The following is a 23,184-nucleotide window of genomic DNA, read 5'->3' as shown; positions in this document are numbered from 1 at the left end:
TAATAAGGACACAAGAGAATAATAGCTGTACCATGGATAAAAATCCAGTAGCTACAATCAAGGTTGCAAATCAATAAAGAAAGAAAAAAGTAGAGATCTGAATATGCAATCAGATATAAATATAAAAGTGATTACACACACACACACACACACACACACACACACACACACACACACACACAAATATAGTGAAATGTTGTTAGCAAACAAGAAAATTGTATTTATGGCCGATTGTTTCACAATTCCAGTACCATTACAGAATTTGAATTTGTGGTAACAATAAATCAATAAATGAGGGTCAAATCAGAAGGGGGAAGAAGATGGACAGAGTTTGTGTGGAAATGATACAGAAAATCAGGAGGATGAAATGGACAGATTGAGGGATTAGCAAGAGATGGAGAGAGAGAAATGGGGGAGGAGAAGAGACAGAGAGAGGGGGAGAATATGATGGACGGAGAGGAGGGAGGAGGGAGTGATGGACAGAGATAAGGGGAGGTGGTGATGGACAGAGAGGGGACATAGAGGTGATTGACAGAGAGAGGAAGGAGGAGGAGGTTAACAAAGAAAGTGGGTGGGGGAGTTGGACAGAGACAGGGAAGTGAGATTGGATGTATATCCAATTCCTGTACATGTTAGAAATGTGCACTACCTCAAACTTTCTTTTCCATTCAAGCAGACTGAGCCACAACAAAGGAAGGATGGCTACAGCTACCTAATAAATAAACTGACAGTGTATTGTGCAGACAGCATTTATTTACTGTTTACATCTACTGTACTGAAAAACCAGTATTTGTAATAACTAACTACTGTGGGCTGTGAAAGCTTTGGAGGCCCCTCATGAAAGTTTTTCTAGGAGCCCATGAAATCTATAGGTGGCCCTAATGGCAACAAATGTGACTTGTTACTGAGTAAAGAGCCTGCACAGGAGTAATTAACATTTATATTTCAAATAACTGTGTAAATTTATTACTGTGTATATTTCTGAACTTTGTCCTTCTTTTCTGTATTATTTTTATACATCTAATGATGACCTCTAACAGCTGAAACTAGTGATCATAATCTAAACCACATAGCAATTGAAACTGAAATAAACAACACATTTTATGTTTCACAATTTTTCAAACTTTATGAAAATGGTTTAAATCAATATCTTAAGTAAATGGTCGTGACTGCATATAGTCTCCTAGTTTTCTTGGATTTCTTGCCTTTGATAACCATCAATGGTGTTAAGTCAGTCTTATTAAGACCAATCCCTGTGTAATTGTAAGACCACTACTTCTGAACCAGAGCCTAGGAGGATATTTTGATTAACACATAAATAGGAGAAGATATTAAGGTCACGAGGACTCAGTCTTTTGTTGCTATACTACACTTTTTAAAGTAGAAGTCATTTTAGCCATTTAGCATGTTCTGTAGATCCTATAAAAATTTGAATTTTCATGAATGTGAAATGAGTCATGGGATGTGTTAATGAAAGATAATCAACTCTTAGAAATTTAATCTGCATCCGGCATCAGCAGAAAATTGTCAATGCATCATTTAATACTCTTTGTACTCATGCCAGCAAAATCTGCTGTAGAAAATTAGCAGGAAAGCAGTTATAGTTGGATCCCAAAGAACTTCAAATAATGCGTTTCATTTTGCATATGAGCATTAATGTGTACTTCGTGTCCCAGCAGCTCATTTTTTGTTTGTTTTAAATTGCACAATATGGGCTTTTGTGAGATTAAGACAAATTGTTTGCTGTGAATCATTTTGTGTTTCATTTATGTTATATTATTAATTTACATTATTATTAGAAGGAATGCAAATAACACTTAAAAGTGTTTACCATCATAAAAGGCTATGTGATCACATCAAAATTGTGGTGATGATCATAATTAAAGATGACTGTGATGGAAAATCAGCTAATAAACTTGCACTACAAGTCAGTTTTACTGGACAACATATATAAAGGGCTTACAGTAAATATCCATTACTGCATACAACAATTTTGACACTAGCCTAGAACTCTTTCAATATTCTATATTGTACTTGCTCAGAATTGAAAAGGGTATGAAAATGTTACCGACTCTACACAAGGAATTGTCTCAGCATTTGTACAACAGGATCTAAGTAAGCCACTAAAAAACTAAAACTAAATTAAGATTAAAATACAATCCATTGTTCTGTAAGAGTGTAGTGACGGTAAAATCCTTTAGGTTGTTAGGCTGCAATATGATCTTCTTCAGTGTCTTCTTAAACACTCAGGATACCAGTAGAGATGAGCTGAGTGATCAGATAACCAGAAACACCAAAAGATCTTGAAAAAGATCCCAGCAGAGGGGTCGAAACATTGACTGTGCAAGAAAAAAGTGAGGAGAATCATAATGTGACCTTACAGTGTAGATTTTTCCTAAAATGACAGTGGTCATCAAAGACTGCAGACTTACCTATTAATTTTATGACTGTGAATGTCTTTAACCATATCACCTCTTATTTGTTGCCAAAAAATGTAATTTTCCCTTACAGTTTTAAGTCAATACTAATAAGGAGTGAGGGGAACTGTTTAGGTTGCTTTCAAAACAATATTTTTAACAAAAGTATTTACATTTATTGTATATGAACACAAATATTCACAATAATATATATTCTGTAACACCTGTACACAGATAAACAGACAATTTAATCAAAAAAGACAATATTTTACACATTAAAAATAAATAAACACAAAAGACAATTTCACAAGAAATGTTCATGTATCCCCTTTGCTCCTTATCTCCATTTCATTGAGGGAATGAGTCAGTGAAGTAGTAAACTGCTTTCATATAAGCCTGAAATTAGAAAACAAGGTATAAAAATAGCTACTAAAAGTCACAGACTTGAGAAATATGCAAATTCATAGTTTCCTCATTAAATACAAAATGTTTTATGGATGCATCCACAAATGAAGCTTAACATCTAATTATAATGTCAGATCTACTCTGTAGTGGCAACACAATAATCTTTTCCCTAAACACAACTATTAAAAAAAGACATTAGGGTTTCCACTAGAGTTTAAGGAAAGGAAAGGAAAGGAAAGGAGGGAGATGGAAAATATGATTAATGAGACAAAAAAATGAAGAACAAGGTGCTAATTATCTAGCCAATGTGCACAACATTCTGGTCATGTCAAAAATTTAAAGAAGTTATCTGTACATCTTTTTTATAATGAATTACCTCAATTAAGGAAACGTGAATCAACAGAAACATTGGAAGAATCACTGTATTCATGTCTAGAGCAAAACTAAGTTGAGAAATACACAGTGTGGTACAACTATGATGTTGTTCAGGCTATCACTTCAGGGGAAGGGTACTTTCTGATGTTTACAAATAAATTTATTTCTCATTAGGCAGCTGGAAAGATCAATAGTTATCAAGTTACATGAAACTTTCCCAATTTTTACACGTGCTCACACACATACACACGTACATGTGTGTTCCTCTGATGAGTATTCAGGTGAATTTTTTTGTTTTGGCATGTTTTGGCACATATTTGCAATTTCAGTTTTGCCATGTATAGCTGGAGTCAGACCAAACAAATGATGCTCATCATGTCTTTCATGTGAAGCTTAGTGACAATGGAGAATGTTTGTTTCCCCACTACAAACAAAATTATTTTTAAAAAGGAATTTTACATGCCCTTGTGATAGAGCATTCCCAAATTACTCTAGTGTGATATTCATTTTACTGATCTGTATTATCAGGGACAGTAAAACACACAGAATAACCAGTACTCCAGCAGCATCTGACTAACATTACTGCATGGCAGTAGCAACTTGCATGGACCAGTACAGTGCTGTTGCTGATTCTTCGTGTTTTACTGTTAATATGCACTGATAAAACTAATATCACACAAGACAAAATTGGGATGACTCTTATAAAAGGGCATGTAAAATTGCACTTAAAAAATTATTTTGTTTGCAATGGGAAACAAACCGACACTGAGTTTCTCAAGAACAATGAGATGAGCAGTACTTGTTTGGTTGATTCCAGCTATCACTGCAAAAATGAAATTGCAAATATCCATTGAAACACCAGACAAAATGAGGCTGATAACTTATTTTTTGTCCCCATGATCATATGCTGGATATAAGGCCAACACCAATGAATGGACATCATCACCTTCAAAAGGTTCATAGCTTCGTACAGCATCTTATCCTGCCAGTGTAATCGTAGGCACCCCTGAAAATCTTAGTATGACAATCCACACATTTATGGTATCTCCAGTCTGATTTTTTTTTCTGGTTCTTTCTGTGCATAAACTAATGTTGCTGAAGGGAATAGTGTACAACTGAGTTTGCCTGACACACTGTGGAAATGCTAAACACTTCCAGATATGCTAGAGTACATTAGGGAAAGAAGATAATGAAATACATTACACATAATCTTAAAAATGAAATACTTGTCCAGTGTGTTCCCATTATTTTGTCTAATTTCTATATCCATCTCTCAGAAAGAATAAAATAAATAATAATATGTTAGACTTACCATTTCATAATTTAGGCCAATCATACACTGCAGGAACGGAAGATTTATAGTAGTAGTCGTACAGCTGAGCTCTTATGAATTTTTCCAAGTTTTCAGGTCGTGGTAGAGTTGATGCCACTCCTAAAAGCAGGGGAAGTGCAATCAAAATTTTCAAATGTAAAACTACACAAATTTTACAGTAAGAAAAAATTAAGAGCGTTATGTTTACCTGTTTCATAAGCATACTCTGCTACTTTGACAGCAATTTCAACTGAACACTTCTGTATACTTGATAAAGGTGGGTAAAGGCTTCCTTTCTCCAAATCATCTTCACTGACCAAATCAGAAAGTGCCTGAAATAAGTCCAACCATTAGTGTATATCAGCACAAAAGGTATCAATACTGATCAAGCAAAGATTTAAAAAATACCAAAACTTTAATGGAAGAAAAAAAAATTGATAAGGAGGTTATGTGAATATATATGTATGTATGTATGTATTTATTTATTTATTGAACTGGGGACCTAGAAACAATGGAGAAGCTCCATCCTCACCACAGCCCTCAGTGGTACACAACCCCTCAACTGGCTAGAGCAGTCCACTCACCCCACTGCCGCCCCACTCCGGTACCTTTTACGGTACAGAGTTTTCCTGTTACAGGCATTTGCATCACCGATGAGTAGTTTTAGAATTCCAGTTTGCCCTGTTTTCATCTGTGTTCTGATTTAGCAGATGTTGTTTTTCTGCTTTCCCTGTATGTAGCGTAAATCTTCAATATGCTGCCTCTTTAAATACAAAGCACAGCAGCTACCTTCATTATGGAAGAACCCACCATATGAGCATGAACAACTTGCTCACATTTGAATTCTCTTAGCTCTGACATAATGCACTCACAACTATACAGAACACTGTTCTGACCATGACACACACTTGCAATGTCTTGAGGACATTTCACAGATGGTGTTTGTGGTCTAATACAACAGCACAGTCTGAAGGCCTGGCACGCATTTCTTGCAGTGTTTTCATATTTTTGTCCAACCCCTGCAAATTTTGTCCCATACAGCCACAGTGAAGAGATCCTTATTGATGTAAAACATACTCATAAAACAAGAATGCATATCACATATCCAAAGTAACAACAACAAAAAAATAATTCTGATACAGATTTGATGGGCTAATGACAACTATATAGCTCTCAAGGTGATCCTTTGAGAATAAAACTAGTTGCATGCAAATAAATGAACAAATGGGACAGAAGAATAAATGATATATTACAAAACAACAACATATTAATGTGCATTTCTTGAATCCTAAATGAAATGGTTCTCAAATTTGGAATATGTCAATAATCTTAAATATATTAATATAATAGAAGGAAACATTCCACATGGGAAAAATTATATATAAAAACAAAGATGAGGTGACTTACCGAACAAAAGCACTGGCAGGTCGATAGACACACAAACATACACACAAAATTCAAGCTTTCGCAACAAACTGTTGCCTCATCAGGAAAGAGGGAAGGAGATCTCCTTCCCTCTTTCCTGATGAGGCAACAGTTTGTTGCGAAAGCTTGAATTTTGTGTGTATGTTTGTGTGTCTATCGACCTGCCAGCGCTTTTGTTCGGTAAGTCACCTCATCTTTGTTTTTATATATAATCTTAAATATATTTTCATTTAAAAGTCGATACCAAACTTGTCACTAATATGCAGATGTATGGATGCTGAAGAACATAAAATAATTAAAATTTTATAGGATTAAGACTGAATCCAGTTCTAACCAGTACCTTCATCTTGATTTTCAAACTTAAAATCAATATGCAGAGGAGTCTCTCTGGATTTTGGGCACTAAGAAAAAGTTGTTAGTAGATTGAAGCTTTGAATCTGATTACAAGATGTGCCAAGGTATCTTTGCCACAGCTTCCACTCAGATGTTGAAATGCCAGTTTATTAAGTGTTTTAAGCCTGAAGTTTTCATTGAAACATAAAAACTAACAGTGTAGCATGTTATGAATCACAGAAGAGTTCTAGAGACTGCTTAAAAATTAAATAATCATAATCAATGTTTAGACTTTCAAAAAGCTTACCACTTCACTGTTGCTTCAAATTAGGGGCACCAATGAGATAGGAATGCCTCTGTAGCTTGCAAATTAATACCAAATCAAAAACTCTGTACATTAAGCAAAGGTCATTGTAATATTCTCTACTTTACCATTTGTTCAAAACCAAATACACTAAATGGCCAAAAGTGTAGTGCACACACGATGGAACATCAGGGTATGTATGTATGTGAGCTTTATAACACTGCATCAACAACACAGATATGTCTCCTGTCATAAAAATTGAATGGAGAGACACGAACTTTAAGAACAAGTTATATGGACCTAGATGGTCACTGAATTACTGTGAAGGGGAAACACTACAGGAACACTAAATGTTATTTTAATTGTAATAGGAAGGGACTACAGAACTCTGAAGTGTACTGAATAACCTGATCATTAGATATTTGCCAAGTACTGCAGAGGACTTCATTTCAGTTCAGATAAAGATGGTAATATGAATTAGTTTTCATGATGATAGTGCTGCCCAGAAGCCTATGAACACAATAAGGAATGTGATATAGCTTTCAGTGGTGAAATTAATTCCACTGTTTTTCTGTAAAGCAGCAAAAGTAGAATTTACGGAGTGACGAAACACAGAGCATGATGCAGCTTTTGTGTGGTAAAGTGAGGACCTAGGAGATGTAACACAAACTATTTGTCAGGGTATCAGGAGGGGGTGGAGGAGAAGGAGGGGGTGGAGATTAATGTTCAACATCCTGTCGACACCAAGGTCATGAGAGATGGAGCACAAGACTGGATTAGGGAAGGAAATCTGTCGTGCCATTTCAAAGGAACCATCCCGGCATTTGCCTCAAGCAATTTACAGAAATCATGGAACACTGCCAGTGTATTACAGCAATAGTGAAGTATGAACCAATTAGGCAGTCCTTGCTGATATGGGTAAGGACAACTCGTTTTTATCAATGGAAAAGCAAAACAGCTGTTTGTAAAAACATTATAGGCAGCCACATTGTTCTGAAAATGTAGAATAGCTTGTAATCAGACATGCGAGTTTCATTGTGATGATGTTTCCACCAACAGTGGACAGGCCATTTCAATAATCAAATGGCCATTTGCCCAATCCGCATCCTCAACCCCAACAAAAAAATCTTAATTGTTTGAGAACTGGCGGTGTGACAGATAAATTCACTAAAAACTCAAATAATCACTATTCAGATGTCTTCAGTGAAAATGAAAATAAATTATATAGTCACTATATCAGGACTCAGTCCAAAGATTTTTCCCAAAATCGATGATAGTAAAAGGCTGCCCTAACCTGTATTAGTTACATTTATAGAATGTCAGGAACAAACAGTCTTGGGTGGAAACACTCAATAATGTAACTTATTTGATGCAATCCATTTATGTTAAGCATTATTCCTGTGACTTATATTAACCATTAATATACACACTGAAGAAGTTGTTCTCTAGAGACAGACTATTCTGATTCTGATCAGGACATTACATGCAAAATATACTATACCTTTGCTGAAATGAGGAAAACTTCTTCACTTATGGTACGAATGCCAGCACAGATAACACCTAGTGCAACTCCAGGGAAAATGTATGAATTGTTACCCTGGCCAGGATAAAATGTTTTTCCTTTGTAAGTCACTGGATCAAATGGTGACCCACTGGCAAATACTGCTTTACCCTAAATTAAATAAATTAATAAGTGGTTTGCAGAACATATATAAACTTGGGAATATTATCATTTTAAATGCACATTTATGTCTACCAAATACACATTCCACAATTTTTATTCTGATCAAAGTATAAAGTCTCCTGCATTATTTGCTCTTATATTAACTTCACCTAAAAATGAGTCCCATATCTGATTTTTTATGTACTAACTCACATAATAGAAAATCCAGTATGGAATAATGACAATTTTATGAAAAAAAATAGACTGCTACTCACAATATAGTGGAGGTACTGAGTCCCAGACAGGCACAGTGTCTTCTTCTGAGTTAGATAACATACACACACATTCACACAAATGCAATTCACACGCTTATGACTTGTCTCTGACTTCCAAGGACAGACTCTGATCTCGGCAGCCAGAGAAAGTGTTCATGTGTATGAACTGCATTTCTGTGAATGTCAATGTTTAAGTTATTTAATTTGCGAGGTCTTTTGGCTGAAAGCTTAGTATTTAGCAGTCTTTTTGTTGCACCTATCTGTGGCTCAGCACCTCAGCTACATGGTGATTAGCAAGCTATCCTTTTAATAACTTTTTTTATTGTACTGTTGTGAGTGCCTTGTTCATTCTCCTTTTTTTACTTATATAATCTGTAATTATAATCTGCCATTATTAATTTAAAAATATCATGGAAACTTAAAACATTCCTACAGCACAACACTTAAAAATACAATTACATAACAGCTGTGATGACACTCTGTGTAATGTATACTAAATTGTTCAAAAATGTAGTAAAAGTATTTCAATATTCTGTTCTCTAACACACAACAAAAACAATATTTTGGCAGTAAAGAACATTAATTATCTAACTTTCAGCATAAGATGTGGCTTAGTATTTCAAAAAATAAATTATTCTTGTCACTAACAGTTGACACATCACTTATGATGGACTCATGAAGTGCACTATGAAGAAACTGGAGAATTAAGGCTAGATTTAACTTTGGCAATGATGAGGACAGGAAACAGGCATTCATCCCTTTAATGGTACCCTTCAGGGCATCATCTTTAACAGTTTAAAGAAATCACAAAAAAACCTACATCCAGGTGACCAGGAAGATATTTTATTTCCATTCTTATTGAGTTTGATTTTAGTACCTTTCATTAGGAAAAAGCAGGTTATTGTGTGATTATACACTTTCCCTTTTTTCCTTCTCTTTTCTTCATATTATATTCTTCAATGGATTTCTCCACTTTGGGCATATCTCTTCTTTTCCAGTAATTTCTAATTTCAATTTATTTCTCCTTACAAGTCAGTTCTTTGTTCAGTACGTACTCTTTGAGTGGGTAAATTGGTTCTCTTTTACAGCACAATCACTGAAATTAATGTACTTCACAATATTTTCTTCTCAAATTTTCATAGCTAATAATTTGTGTTTATTCTACTGTCACTACAGTTTCTAGCTTCTTCCTTTTCAAGTTTAACTGATTATCTTATAGCAATTTCACATGGAATCCCAAGAAAAAAAACTGACTTGTTCCTTTAATTTTGTCTATTTCATTTCTTCTGCATTACATTGTTTCTTAACTCAGAAGACTAGGTGACTTAACCTTGGAACCGAAATCCCATTTTGAAAGCTCAAGGCTCAGGTTATCTTGTCCACCCTAGCAAGCTCTACTGTCAAAAGTTTTGGGCAGATAACTAATCTGCTATGTTATGTACAATTAAGGCAAATCAGAATTATAAAAAAATTATCTTTTGCACACAGTTCATCAGTTTCATTAACACTTAAAACATATACATAAAATTTCAAATTCTTCACTAGATGCAAGTGAAGGGATAAAGCAGAAAGAATGAAATTGTACATTTTTGTTTTAAGGCACTGTTAGCTAGATTTTTTTGTATTAAACCTTTTAGTTTCTGCCCTGCTATTCTATATTCTCCAATTTTGTATTTATTACAAATTATTTCATACTTTCAAGAAAGATAAATGTGCTTTAAAAGTGAGGATATTTTAGGTGAGATGACAGGCACACAATGCTTTTGATATGTTACAGCTAGAACATGAGTGCATTGCACTCACAACCTCTTCCGCCAGACAGACATACAGTGTGTAAAGTTTTAGATGGCAGACTTCTCCCTAGTCCTGAATCGATAGAAGTTGGTAAACGTCGGGAGGCTTTGGTAGGCACGCACTTTCAACTGCTGCCAACATTATGTAGCTGACTGTGTTGTACAAGGTAGCCATTGTCGTCTGCTTCGTTATTGTTTTGCGCTGTACTGTTCTGCGTGTTTTTATTGTGCAGTTGTGCTAAACATTATCAAAATGAGTGAAGAGGCAGTTGCTGGCCCATCTCGGGAGTCGCCAACAGCCCCTACCGGTAGGCCTACAGTTAGAAGGAAACCAGTATTACGTAGCAATGCTCCCAAAATTATATTGCGTGTGATTGAATGCTGCGAAAGAGAAAGGGAGCCGAAAAAATTGCTTCACCCCATTTACAAATCTTCATTGAGAGCTGCTACATACACAGGAGAAAGCATGCGTAGCATTGGGAGATTCATATAGTTTTCCAAGAATCATCCTCACCAGAAACGCCTAGCAAGAAAAGGTGAGTTTCCATTTCAGATATTTTGTTCGCGATCGCTTTGAAGGAGCCCCCTATTTCGTCCGAATTACCTTATATTTCATTTTTCCTTGCTACTGTATTGCTTTGTATGGAAACACCACTGGTTAAAGTTTTATTTCAAAACACATTCATATTACAGTACATTTCCAAATTCAAAACGCACAGAGGTCAGACATACATACATTCATTTGTATATATAGAGATTGACAGTTAGGTTATACTACATGACCTGTTTAAGTATATTTAAATTTTATAATTAATAGTTTAACATTGCGGGGAATTAAATAAAAAATTGCGAGCAGTGGGAATCAAACCCTGGTCTGCTGCATGACAAGCCTTTACCTAAACAATTGCGCTACGCACGCAACAGTATCCTAACTGTTGAAACATTGTCTATTACTCTTTTCGGGCATTTGGAGAACAACTCACCAAAGTTTGATTGCAATCGGATGAATGGTTTGTGAGCACATAGTAGACAAACATACATACATTCATTTATATATATATAGATTTCAATGTACATGATGATTTCAGTTTTGTTTACGAACAACATTTAAAGCGAGTTTTACTTCCAAGCCTTTCGTCTGCTTTCATGTAAGCACGACGCGCAATTTGTAGTGCTAGCACTGCAACTGGTAGGCGTGCCTTGTCCCCCCTCCCAACGAATCCTCTCCCCTCGCCAGCCAATGCTTGCTTCCTCCTCTCCCCGCACTCCCCTCACAACTCTGCCATCATACAGTTAACACACCGTATGTACACATTCAATGTCAGTTTAAAGAAAGCGTGAACAGGTAATGGATACTGACTAACAGCAAGTGCACCCAGAAGCATTTGTAGTTAAATCTCAACTGTTTTGCTTCCCACAGTCTTGTTTTGTCTTTGGGTAACAGTTTCTGCCATATAAAAGCAAACTGTGAGGCTGCAGTCCATTGCTAGTATTCAAATACTCAAGAAAAAAGCTTTTTTTAGTGTAAGAGCCTTTGGTTTCATACAGAAGTAAGCAAAACAATTTTTAGTGCATTACTCAACGCAATGTATTGAGGTTGGTTTGTTTAAAAGAGGGGGGTGGGGGAGGACCAAACTGTGAGGTCATCAGTAAAATAATTACAGAAGGGAAAGATGAAAAAGGAGATGTATAGCATAATAACAGGATAAAGGAAGAACCAGAAGAATGACAGAAGGACAACCAACACAACTATGGACAAAACAGCAAAAGACCACAAAGAGAAGCAAGAAACAGGTAGAAGGGGTAAAAACAAGAGAGCAGATGACCGTGGCTGGCCGGCCACAAGAATAAAAAGGAAAAGCCAGTCACTCTGTTGCACATTAAAACATCCACCCTAAAAGCATTAGAGTGGAGAACACAAAGAGAAAAGGACATGTGCTGAAACTTACACAGAATGGTAAAACCCACCATCACATTCAAGAAGAAAAACTAAATTAGCTGATGAGGCGTTTTCAGCTAAAATTAATGGCAATGAGCCTGGTAACTGAAGAGTCTGTCACAGGGCAGCCAAAGGACAGCTCACCACGATCTGGGCCACTATCACCTTGGCACCGCACCGACACTGAGGTGGGTCATCACTCCGCAGGAGGCAGCCATGCGTCACCCATGCATGGCCAATGCATAGTCAGCAGAGAACCACAGAGTTCCTGCAAGAGGCCTGTATGGAGGACTGCCACACATTCATAGTTTCCTTAATGGCACGAAGTTTCTTCTGCATGCTGAGGTTATGCCATTTCGTCTCCCAAAGCCACAAAACCTTGTGGCCTAGTACTGAACGCAGGTCAGTTGCTGGGAAGCCGATCCCCATAAGTGGTTTCTGTGTAGTCTGTTTGGCCAGCCTGTCAGCAAGCTCGTTGCCTTGGATTCCATGACCTGGATCCAGACAAATGACCGGACCATTCCAGGGCATAGATGGACTCCTGGATGGTTGCTACCAAAGGATGACAAGGGTAGCACTGGTCGATAGCTTGTAGACTCCAGGAGTCAGTACACACAAGAAATGACTCCCGAGGGCATAATGGATGGATGTGCTCAAAAGCACGAGATACAGCCACCAGCTCCACAGTGTAAACACTGCAGCCATCGGGCAAGGAATGCTGTTCAATATGTCCTCTATGGACATACATGAAGCTGATGTGACCATCAGCCAATGAGCTGTCCATGTAAACCACGTCGTGGCCTCAGTACATGTCAAGAACCAAGAGGAAGTGGCAGCAGAGTGCCACAGGGTTAACTGAGTCCTTAGGGTCATGTGAAAGGACCAGGCAAAGCTGTGTCCTAGGCGTACAATATGGAGGTGTAGGTGAATGGACCTCAAGTATAGTTGGTAAAGTCAAGGACTCCGGTTCGGAAAGAAGGGAACAGACATGAACTGCAGTTGGATGCCCTGACCTGGGCTGCCAATGTGGGAGATGAACCGTTGTGGGTGTGGGTTGGAAAAGGAGATGGTGATTCGGATGCACAAGAGAACTACAAATGTGTGCAATGTAAATGGCCAGAAGTTGTGCATGCTTGACCTGCAATGGAGAGACTCCGGCCTCCTCAAGTCACTGGTCACCAGACTCTTCCTAAAAGCTCCTGTCACTAGGTGAACACCACAGTGGTGCACTGGATGAGTAAACGCAACACTAAGGGCACCACTGAACCATAAACCAGACTCCCATAGTCAAGGCGGGATTGAACAAGGGCTCTGAAGAGCTGCAGCAGTGTAGAGTGATCTGCACCCCAATTGGTGTTGCTCAGGCAGTGAAGAGCATTGAGGTGCTGCCAGCACTTCCACTTAAGATGACAAAGGTGAGAAAGCCAAGTCAACCGGGTGTCGAAAACCAGTCCTAAGAAACGATATGTCTCCACTACAGTGAGTGGATCGTCATTAAAGTAAAATTCTGGTTTTGGACAAACAGAACGATGCTCACAGAAGTGCATAATACACAACTTTGTGGCCAAAAACTGGAAACCGTGGGCTAGAGCCCAAGACTGCACATTGTAGATGGCTCCCTGTAGGTGGTGCTCAGCAACACCAGTACTGGTGTAGCAGTATGAGATGCAGAAGTCGTCTGCATACAGAGAAGGTGAGACGGACACCCCTACAGTTGCTGCTAGACCATTAATGGCCACTAAAAATAGAGACACACACACACACACACACACACACACACATACACACATACACACACACACACACACACACACACACACAATACAGAGCCCTACAAGACCCCATTCTCCTGGATATGAGGGGAACTATGGGAAGCACCAACTTGGACATGGAAAGTACGAAGCGACAGGAAATTTTGGATAAAAATTGGGACAGGGCCTCTGAGACCCTACTTGTATAATGTGGCAAGGATATGATGTCAGCGGGTGGTTTTATACACTTTTTGTAAATAAAAAAGAGATGGCAACCAGGTGTTGGCATCTGGAAAAGGCTGTTTGGATGGCAGACTCTAGGGACACAAGATTATCAGTGGTAGAGCAACCCTGGCAGAAGTCACCCTGACATGGGGCCAGAAGACCACGTGACTCCAGCACCCAACCCAACCGCTGACACACGATACATTCCTGCAGCTTACAAAGAACATTAGTGAGGCTGATGGGCTATCCACATCAAGCAGGTTGTTACCAGGTTTGAGCACTGGAATGATGGTGCTCTCCCGCCATTGCAAAGAAAAGATGCCATCGCACCAGACGAAGAGGACAAGGAGGTGTCGCTTGTCGTCAGATGAGAGATTTTTAATCATCCAACTGTGGATCCGATCTGGCCCAGGAGATGTGCCGTGGCAGTATGCAAGGGCACTGAGGAGCTCCGACTCTGTAAATGGGGTGTTATAGAATCCTCTGTGGTGTGCAGTGAATGAGAAGACTTTCCCTTCCAGCCACTGTTTGGGGGTACAAAAGGCTGGGGATAATTCTCCGACACAGAGGCTCGATCATAGTGCTCAGCAAAGTACTCGGCAATCGCATTTGCGTCTGTAGATAACAGGGCATTTATGTTAACACCAGGGGCACCTGTTGGGGTCTGGTACCCGAAAACATGTTTTATCTTTGCCCAGACTTGGGAAAGTGATGTATGGCACATAATGGTTGAATCATATCTCTCCCAACACTCCTGCTTCCACCGTTTAGTAAGTTGGCGAATGCAGGCACAGAGCCATTTACAGGCTATGAGGTGCTCCATGGAAGGGTGCCACTATAGAGCTCACCGATACTCCTTAATTGCTTCAGCAACTTCTGGCTACCACCAAGGGACTGCCTTTTGACGGGGGCACACTAAAGAGTGAGGGATCATGTTTTCTGCCACAGAAACAATTGTTGTAGTCACCTGCTCAATCGTCACATTGATGTTTCTGGGTGGGTGAGATTCAGCAGTGACAGCAGAGGTGAAAGTTTCCCAGTCCACCTTGTTTAAAGGCCATCTGGGCAGGCACCCATGGGCCTGACGCCAGAGCAGTGACAGGAAGATGGGGACATGGTCACTGCCATACAGGTCGTCATGTGCTCTCCAGTGGATAGATGGGAGAAGTCCTGGGCTGCAAATTGATAAATCAATGGCTGAGTAACTACCATGTACCACACTAAAATTTGTGACAGCCACAGTATTTAAAAGACAGAGGTCGAACTGAGACAGTAAAGTTTCGACATCTCTGCCTCGGCCAGTAAGCACAGTGCCACCCCAAAAGTGGTTATGACTGTTAAATTCTCCCAAAAGTAGAAAGGTTTTGGTAGTTGGTCTATCAGTGCAGTTAATACATTCATGGATACTGCACCATCCAGAGGAGGATATACATTGCAGACAGTTATTTCCTGTGTTGTCCTTATTCTGACAGCCACAGCTTCAAAGGGGTTTGAAGGGGCACAATTTCACTAAAGACTTAGTTTAGGATATAAACGTGAACTCCACTTGACACTCAATTATAGTCGCTACAGTTCCTCTTGTATCCCTTGTAGCCACAGAGGGCATGTGTCTGCATTGCTGGGAACCAGGTTTCCTGGAGGGCAATGCAGAAAGCAGGTGTAAAGCTTAACAGTTGTCGTAGCTCAGCCTGGTGGTGGAAAAAACCGCCGCAGTTCCACTAAAGGATGATGTCATTGTGAGACTGGGAAGGCATGGAACATTCTATGAGGTAGTTTACACCTCACGGTCACCTGCTGCTCCAAATTTTTGCCTGAGCAGTCTAAATCCATTGTGTTTGAGGGTCCGGCAAGAACTAGGTCCTCAGCAGATGCCAGAATCTCCACCTCATCTGCAAATGCAGAGCTTGTAGGTAGCAGTAATGTGGGTTCCACCAGAATTCCATTGGTCTTGGGGACCTTCTTTTCGGATTTCTCTCAGTGCTCCTTGGGTTTCCCTGCCTGGGACGACTTCACTGATTCAGTCTTTGGGACTGAGAATGAGCATGAAGCCCTATGACCAGGTGCTTTTGGGCTCTTCAGCCACTGGCGGGTGTCATCTATCCTACTAGCAGAAACCTGGGAAGGGAGAGACCAAAGGGACCAAGGGACCCCTTCCCAGCAAGAGGAGCCAAAGAAGACTTATGCTTCTGCAGCTCAGAAGTGGGGACTGATATCCCCGATGATTGGGGGGGGGGGGGGGGGGCGTTGCACCAGAAGTAGGTGGTGCGGGAACAACAGAGATGGAAGTGCCCCCCACCATCAAGAGGGCAGGTGTAGTCTTTCAGTTCTGAGAGGCAACAGGAATGCGAGTAACTGATGGGGTGACAATTGTTCTCATAGTGACAGCATAAGAGGAGGTCATAGCCACAGGATGTAGGTGCTTAAATTTAATCTTAGCCTCAGTGTACGTCAGTCGGACCAGGGTCTTATATTCCATGATTTTCCTCTCTTTCTGTAAAATCCTGCAGTCTGGTGAGCAAGGTGAATGGTGCTCTCTGCAGTTGACACAGATGGGATGTGGGGCACATGGAGTATTGGGATGTGATGGACATTCACAATCTCGACATGTGATGCCGAAGTATTGCGGGAAAACATATGGCTGAACTTCCAGTGCTTAAAGCACCACATTGGGGGAGGGTTATATGGCTTGACATCACAGGGGTAGACCATCACCTTGACCTTCTCGGGTAATATGTCACCTTCGAAAGCCAAGGTGAAGGCACCGGTGGTAACCGATTAACCCTTGGACCCTGATGGATACGACAGATGAAATTCACACCTCGCCACTCTAAATAGGTGCGCAGCTCGTCATCAGACTGCAGAAGAAGGTCCTTGTGAATGATACTCTGGACTATATTTAAGCTCTTATGGGGTATGATGGTCACAGAAACATCCCCCAACTTGTCACAAGCGAGTAATACCCGTGACTGGGCAGAGGATGCTGTTTTTATCAAGACTGACCCAGAGCGCATTTTGGACAAGCCCTCCACTGCCCAAACTTGTCCTCCAAATGCAACACAAAAAACTGGTGCTTCATGAACATAAAAGCTTCCCCATCAACTCTCATACATACAAAGTATCGGGGCGAATAAGCTTCACTGCCATCCTTAACCGGCGTTCCTCCCATGGTGTGGCCATGGAAGGGAATGATTTGGGGTCATATTTCTTAGCACTGAAGTTAGACTTTGCTTGCTTTGAGACTACTGGCAGCAGACTACCAGCAAGAGATGTTGTACTACACTTCATGGCATGTCATCCACCCCGATGCCACCCACTGTGACCAGGGCCCTCCCTACGTGCACCACCCAGCCCCAGCAAAGGCCATCTGGCAGGATGGCCATTTCTGGGAGTCCCGATGCCCCGGGGAGATAGGCATCTACTCCATGGCATACGTGGGGAGTGAACAGCACAGGCATCAGCAGAGCTATCACTGTGTTGTCAGGGGGCTACAAGCAACAGGGTACATGGTGGTCCTACCACAACGGACTGGCTACCGTGCTGGATATGTGGTGGTAAGAAGTCCATGGTCATTGTCTGTGTAGAAAGTGACACTGCATAGTGCATGGTGGAAAACACACCCTGGAAGGTGGCCTTGGCCAAGAGATGGAGAATGAGTGGAACTACAATGCAACGATGAGAAAATGGGCTAAAGATCTCAATGCACAATGGACATGATGCACCATGTTAGGTGCCCTTCCCCAATTGGCTTACTCTTCAGGAACATTTAGAAAGATGGAGGTCAAACCCGATGGGGGACCATCACATAAAGGCTGAAACATGTGAGACTCTTTTTGGTAACCTCTTACGACAGGCAGAAATACCTCGGACCTATTCTAACCCTAGGGCCTGGGGGGGGGGGGGGGGGGGGGGGGGAGGGTAATGTACTGAGTATCATGTTATTAGGCATTATTTCATTATTTAATATTATTTGGAACAACTGAATATTATGCGTGTACTGATGTTAAGCATGCTTTGTCATTAACAAAAATTTGACTATCAATAATTTGATGTAACATATTTAAGAATTTATATTCATTTAAAATGAAACTATCAAGTGTAAAAGATCAACAACTCTGTTCTTTTCAACCATAATTTACAAAGTTCCAAAAAGTCAGCATGGAAAATTCAAGACTCTTTCATAAAGGACCTTTTTAGTTCAAGATGTTAACCTATTAGAATTATTAAAGAATTTCAGCAGGATCCAGATAGCATAAATCAGGGAATCTGTGGTGAACATACTTTAATAACAATGTTAATCATCATCAAATTATGAGAAGTATCATTTCCTGCTCTAAAAATTCTACAATTACCAATACTCATCAAGAAAATTGCAATCTAAAACCAGGAAATTAAATTTTTACATATTATTTGGCAGTAGAAATGTTACACAATGTTTATGCTTCCAAGTTCATATTATACTCTATGTTCTCCCAGCCAATCAACGGAAATTTATTTTCTGTCATGTTGGAATTTGCACAGCCATATTACAAGCTACAAGCATGTTTATTTGTAAACAAATTTGGACACACTCGAGAACAGAAGAACAAAATTCCACAATTTGCAATTTATTTTCTCAATGGGTTATCTTCAATACAAGAACAGTAGTCAATAACTTATTTGCAATCAAAAATAAGCTCGGAACAACCCTTAATAACTACTCACATTACAAAATTAAGCATTTACAATTAAGTGAACTTGAGGAGGTGCAGTGGTACTACACACATCTAAGAGAGGAATGGGAAGAAGTCATTTCTAGGTTTCCTGATTTGGTTTTCCTACATCACATCATGTGAGTGTCATAATGATTCCATCAATAAAGTTACTGGTGACTTCGCCTTATTACTGTCCAAATAATTTGGTGTTCATCTGTATCCACCCCATTACCACCAGGACATTATTTCTTAACTTTTTCCAATCTTACAGTCAGATTTTTTTTCTCTGTTTACAATGCTCTACGAAAACTTTTGATTGGTTGATTGGGAAGGTAAGGGACCAAGCAACTAAGTCATCAGTCCCTCAATTCAAGCATGTTGTATCCAGCAGCAGAGATGTCCACCAAGAACATTTTCTGATCTAATAGGGAGATTCATAACTGTAAAAGGTACAAGGCTAAAAACATAATGTATACCACGTGTATTGTCAATAATAGGAGCAAAATGAGGGAAATAATAAATTAGCGATTGGGCATCCTCAGGGCGCTGCATGCAACAGGAAACGTCGCATCCACAGCTGTCCCACCCATGATCCATTAGAATCAAGAGTGCCAACTGTTCAATGAAGTGTGACACCCAGTCAAGGAATCTGCAGCCTACATTGTCACAGAACTGTCTGAGCCTCTGATTCAGACCCTCCACTCGGTTCTGTACAAGAGGTCCACAATCGGTCCTGTCGACTATGCTGATTTGTTTGGGTTAATGTAGTCAATTCGAAGTATGTAAGTAGCCTGCCTGGAGGCAGGTAAATGTTGCAAATCATAATCACTGAGGTCCTTTTCACCCACACCCTGTTGTCTCCAATGAGGTATGAAGGGGAATTCACTCACTGACACCATCTGTCTGAACCTAACTACAGACCCCTGCAGTTGCCTTCTCAGGACCAGCACTGTTCTTATGGAATGCATGATAACCATGCAGCATTGAAGAATGGCCATCAGTGAAATGTGGTTCTTTGTGAGCAATGCAAACTGCAAAAGAAAATTAAATAAGGTATTGAAGTTCTGGTGGGTGGAAGTAGCACCATTACAATTCAACTGAATGATCACATGATTGGTGGTCAGAATAGATCTGAATGGGTCAGGAGGACTGGGAATGGTGCAGAACCACTGTCTGTCATTAGGACTTCACTAGGGGATCTAATGCTGGTGCCTCTAGGGACACTGGAAGAGTCTTGTTCCAATTCTTCTTCTTCTTTTCCTTCATAATGTTTAGTGGGCAAAGTTCGTTTAAGAAGCTATCAACATTGAGCACTTGGACAGATGAAGAGTGGATAGCCCTGGGACCCACAAGTCATGGCTTATTCAGCCATAATTTGGTGTCGAGCCTCCAGTCCAAGGGTTGCTTGGAAAGGGACCCAAGAGGGAGCCCCATCACCAGTGAACACTGAAGATGGAGAATGCCTCTCAAGCTGGGTGTGGGAAGTAGTTCCTGAAGAAGGTACCACAGGAACCATGGAAGAGGAGGGTGGTGGGAGACATGGTTTGGGGAAGTTTGAGGTAGGAGGCCATGTTTATGACATTAGTATAATTTATAGTCATATCCATGAGATGTGGGCATTCCTTTTTCTTCCATTTCTTGGTATATGACAGGTGGTCAATAGATTTATATTCCTGGATCTTCTGTTATTCCTTGAAAACTGGGCAAACTGATGAATGCACATGGGAATGTTCCACACAGTTGACACACAAAGGTTAATGTTCAAAACAACTATCTTCGTTGAGTGATCATTCACAGCTGCCCTGTTTTGGGTCCACTATGAAGCAAGATGAAATATGCCCAAACCTCTGAAGTACCTCATAGATAATGGGACACACAGTTTCGCATTACACCTGTACACTTTCCCTGGAAGGACATTCCCTTCAAAAGCTAAGCTTGAGGCACCAGTATCAGTGCAATTATCCTTATGTCCTTTCCTTACCTGTCTGATGAAATAAGCACTTCAATGCTAGAGATTAGTCCACCGGTCCTCATCTGTTTCCAGTGTAAGATCTCTGAGGAAGATGATTCCTTGGAACATGTTCAAAGTTCTGTGTAGGGCAATAGCCACAGATATGTCACCTAGATCATTACATGCCTGAAGAGCTGTAGACTGAGCAGCAGTACATACCAAGTACAAGTTGAAATGTTTCACTCCCAGACATGTGGCTTGTCCGTCTTCTCACATGTAACCAGGGAAGGGAACATTGTGTGGTCATATCTCTTTGCACTGTCTTTCCTATCTGAAAAGACTGCCGGGACCTTATTGCCATCAGTGGAAGAAAGTTTAATTTGCTTAGTATCACCAACTCTAAATGGGGCAACAGTTACTTGTCCAGAAACCTCTGCCCAGGGCCCCAGTGCTTCAGCCGTGATAGGCGCATCCTCATTGGCTTGCATGGGGAGTTTCCTGCTCATTCGCCAACAGTGCAATCCCTGCTTGGTCAGCAGCCTAACATTGTGCATGCCCATTTTCAAAATGGCACAACCAAGTTCATAGTTGAAAATCAAACAAGTTTGACATGTCACTCATGTTTGCCTATGGCATAATAGGATATGCCATAATATTTTGCTCTCATGTGTTAATAGTCAACGAAAATGCAGCTCACATTAGTTTGTCACCCTGTTGCCCCCTCCCCCACTTCTCTCCCATGATGCACCTTAAGGTAAATTTTGATATTGCCTTTTTGCCATGATTGTTTTAATAAAGGAAACATTCTTTCCCTCTTTATCACATTGATAACAAGAAACACTTACATCTGTATTTATATATGCTGCCTCAGCAGTACATTCAGCCTTTGTAGTTGGATTGCTCAAAGCAAATATAATTGGATGCTCTGAAAATTCTGTCAAACTTTTCAGCAGCTCTGGGGTGAATACTCCTCCAACAGCAGCTGCACCTTTGAAATCAAATCAATTACAAAGTTATTAATTTCCTCACAAATTAAAAACAAATATTGGTACTTAATTTTAGTGGAATAAGTTATGAGAAATGGATGGAAAATGTGAAATGTAATGACTCTAAATTGTCCATTCTGAGAAACTAATCTGCTACTTATGTTAACCAATCACACAAAGTTGTAGATGCATTTTTCTATTTTTGAAGTATGACCTTTCACATTCCTATGTAGGATCAAACAGAAACTGAGACGTCATGAGATAAGATGTTACATAATTATGAGAATTAGAAAAGTAAATTTAAAGAAAGAAAGAAAGAAAGGCACTTGAAAACATTAACATTAACTTTGTGCCTACCACATACATTTAATATTAAAACCACATTACTTCCATCTTCCTTGATCTTTTCTAAATGTTGTAACATTAATGCTAGAACATTCTGCTCCAGTATTGAGGTTGAAATATTACAGATGACAACAGAACAATTACAGACAAGATAATGCAGTGCAAAAATCAAAAAACTGTCATGGCAACTGACAATGGCCACAAAAGCCTATAAATATCCATCTACATCTACAATCTGCAAACCACTGAAGTGCACAGCAGAGGTTTACATCCCACTGTACAAGTCATTAAGGTTTTTCCGATGTCATTCACATATGGAACATGAGAAGAATGATTGTTTAAAAGCCTCCATGTGTGTTGCAGTTAATCTAATCTTCCCCTCATGATCTCTATGGAGGTGATACAGAGGGGTTGTAGTATAATCCTTTAAACACCATTTAAAGCCAGTTCTTGAAACTTTATATGTATGCTTCCTCAGGATTGTTCACATTTATCTTCAATAGCCAGCCACTTCAGTGTCTCCGTGATGCTCTCCCATGGATTGAATACACCTGTGACCGTTCACACTGCCCTTCTCCACATACATTCAATATCCCTGTTAGTCCTATTTGATATGGGTTCCACAGACTTGAGTAATATTGTAGGATGTGTAACATGAGTGATTTGTAAGCAATGTTCTTTGAAGACTACTTGTGTTTCCCCACTGTTCTACCAATAAACCGAAGCCTACCACCTGCTTTTCTCATAACAGGCTATGTGATCAGCCTGCTTCATATCCCTACAAAGAGTTAAACCGAGGAATTTGTACAAGTTGACAGATTCCAACTGTAACTCATTGACACTACAGTCATGGGATCCTAGTTTTTTTTTCCATTTTGTGAAGTGCACGATTTTAAATTTCTTAACATTTAAAGAACATTGCCAATCTCTGCACCACTTTGAAATCTTATCAATATCTGATTGCATATTTATGTCGCTTCTTTCAGACAATATT

The 23,184-nt window shown here is 39.8% G+C and overlaps 1 protein-coding gene across 1 annotated transcript in view; it reads right to left on the bottom strand.

The window, feature by feature from the left end:
- Positions 1-2,570: 2,570 nt before the first annotated feature.
- Positions 2,571-23,184, bottom strand: part of LOC124777682 (NADP-dependent malic enzyme-like) — a 144,549-nt gene continuing 123,935 nt past the window's right edge. The window contains exons 9-13 of the mRNA XM_047253159.1: positions 21,705-21,847; positions 8,073-8,243; positions 4,718-4,841; positions 4,510-4,629; positions 2,571-2,813 (exon numbers count right to left, since the gene is read on the bottom strand). Of these exons, the coding sequence (XP_047109115.1) occupies positions 4,514-4,629; positions 4,718-4,841; positions 8,073-8,243; positions 21,705-21,847 (554 nt within the window). The 3' untranslated portion in view covers positions 2,571-2,813; positions 4,510-4,513. The remainder of the gene's footprint in view (positions 2,814-4,509; positions 4,630-4,717; positions 4,842-8,072; positions 8,244-21,704; positions 21,848-23,184) is intronic.

Source organism: Schistocerca piceifrons, chromosome 2 (genome assembly GCF_021461385.2).
Source record: "Schistocerca piceifrons isolate TAMUIC-IGC-003096 chromosome 2, iqSchPice1.1, whole genome shotgun sequence".
Taxonomy (NCBI): domain Eukaryota; kingdom Metazoa; phylum Arthropoda; class Insecta; order Orthoptera; family Acrididae; genus Schistocerca; species Schistocerca piceifrons.
Note: the sequence above shows the minus strand (reverse complement) of the source record. Positions and strands in the feature narration are given on the sequence as shown.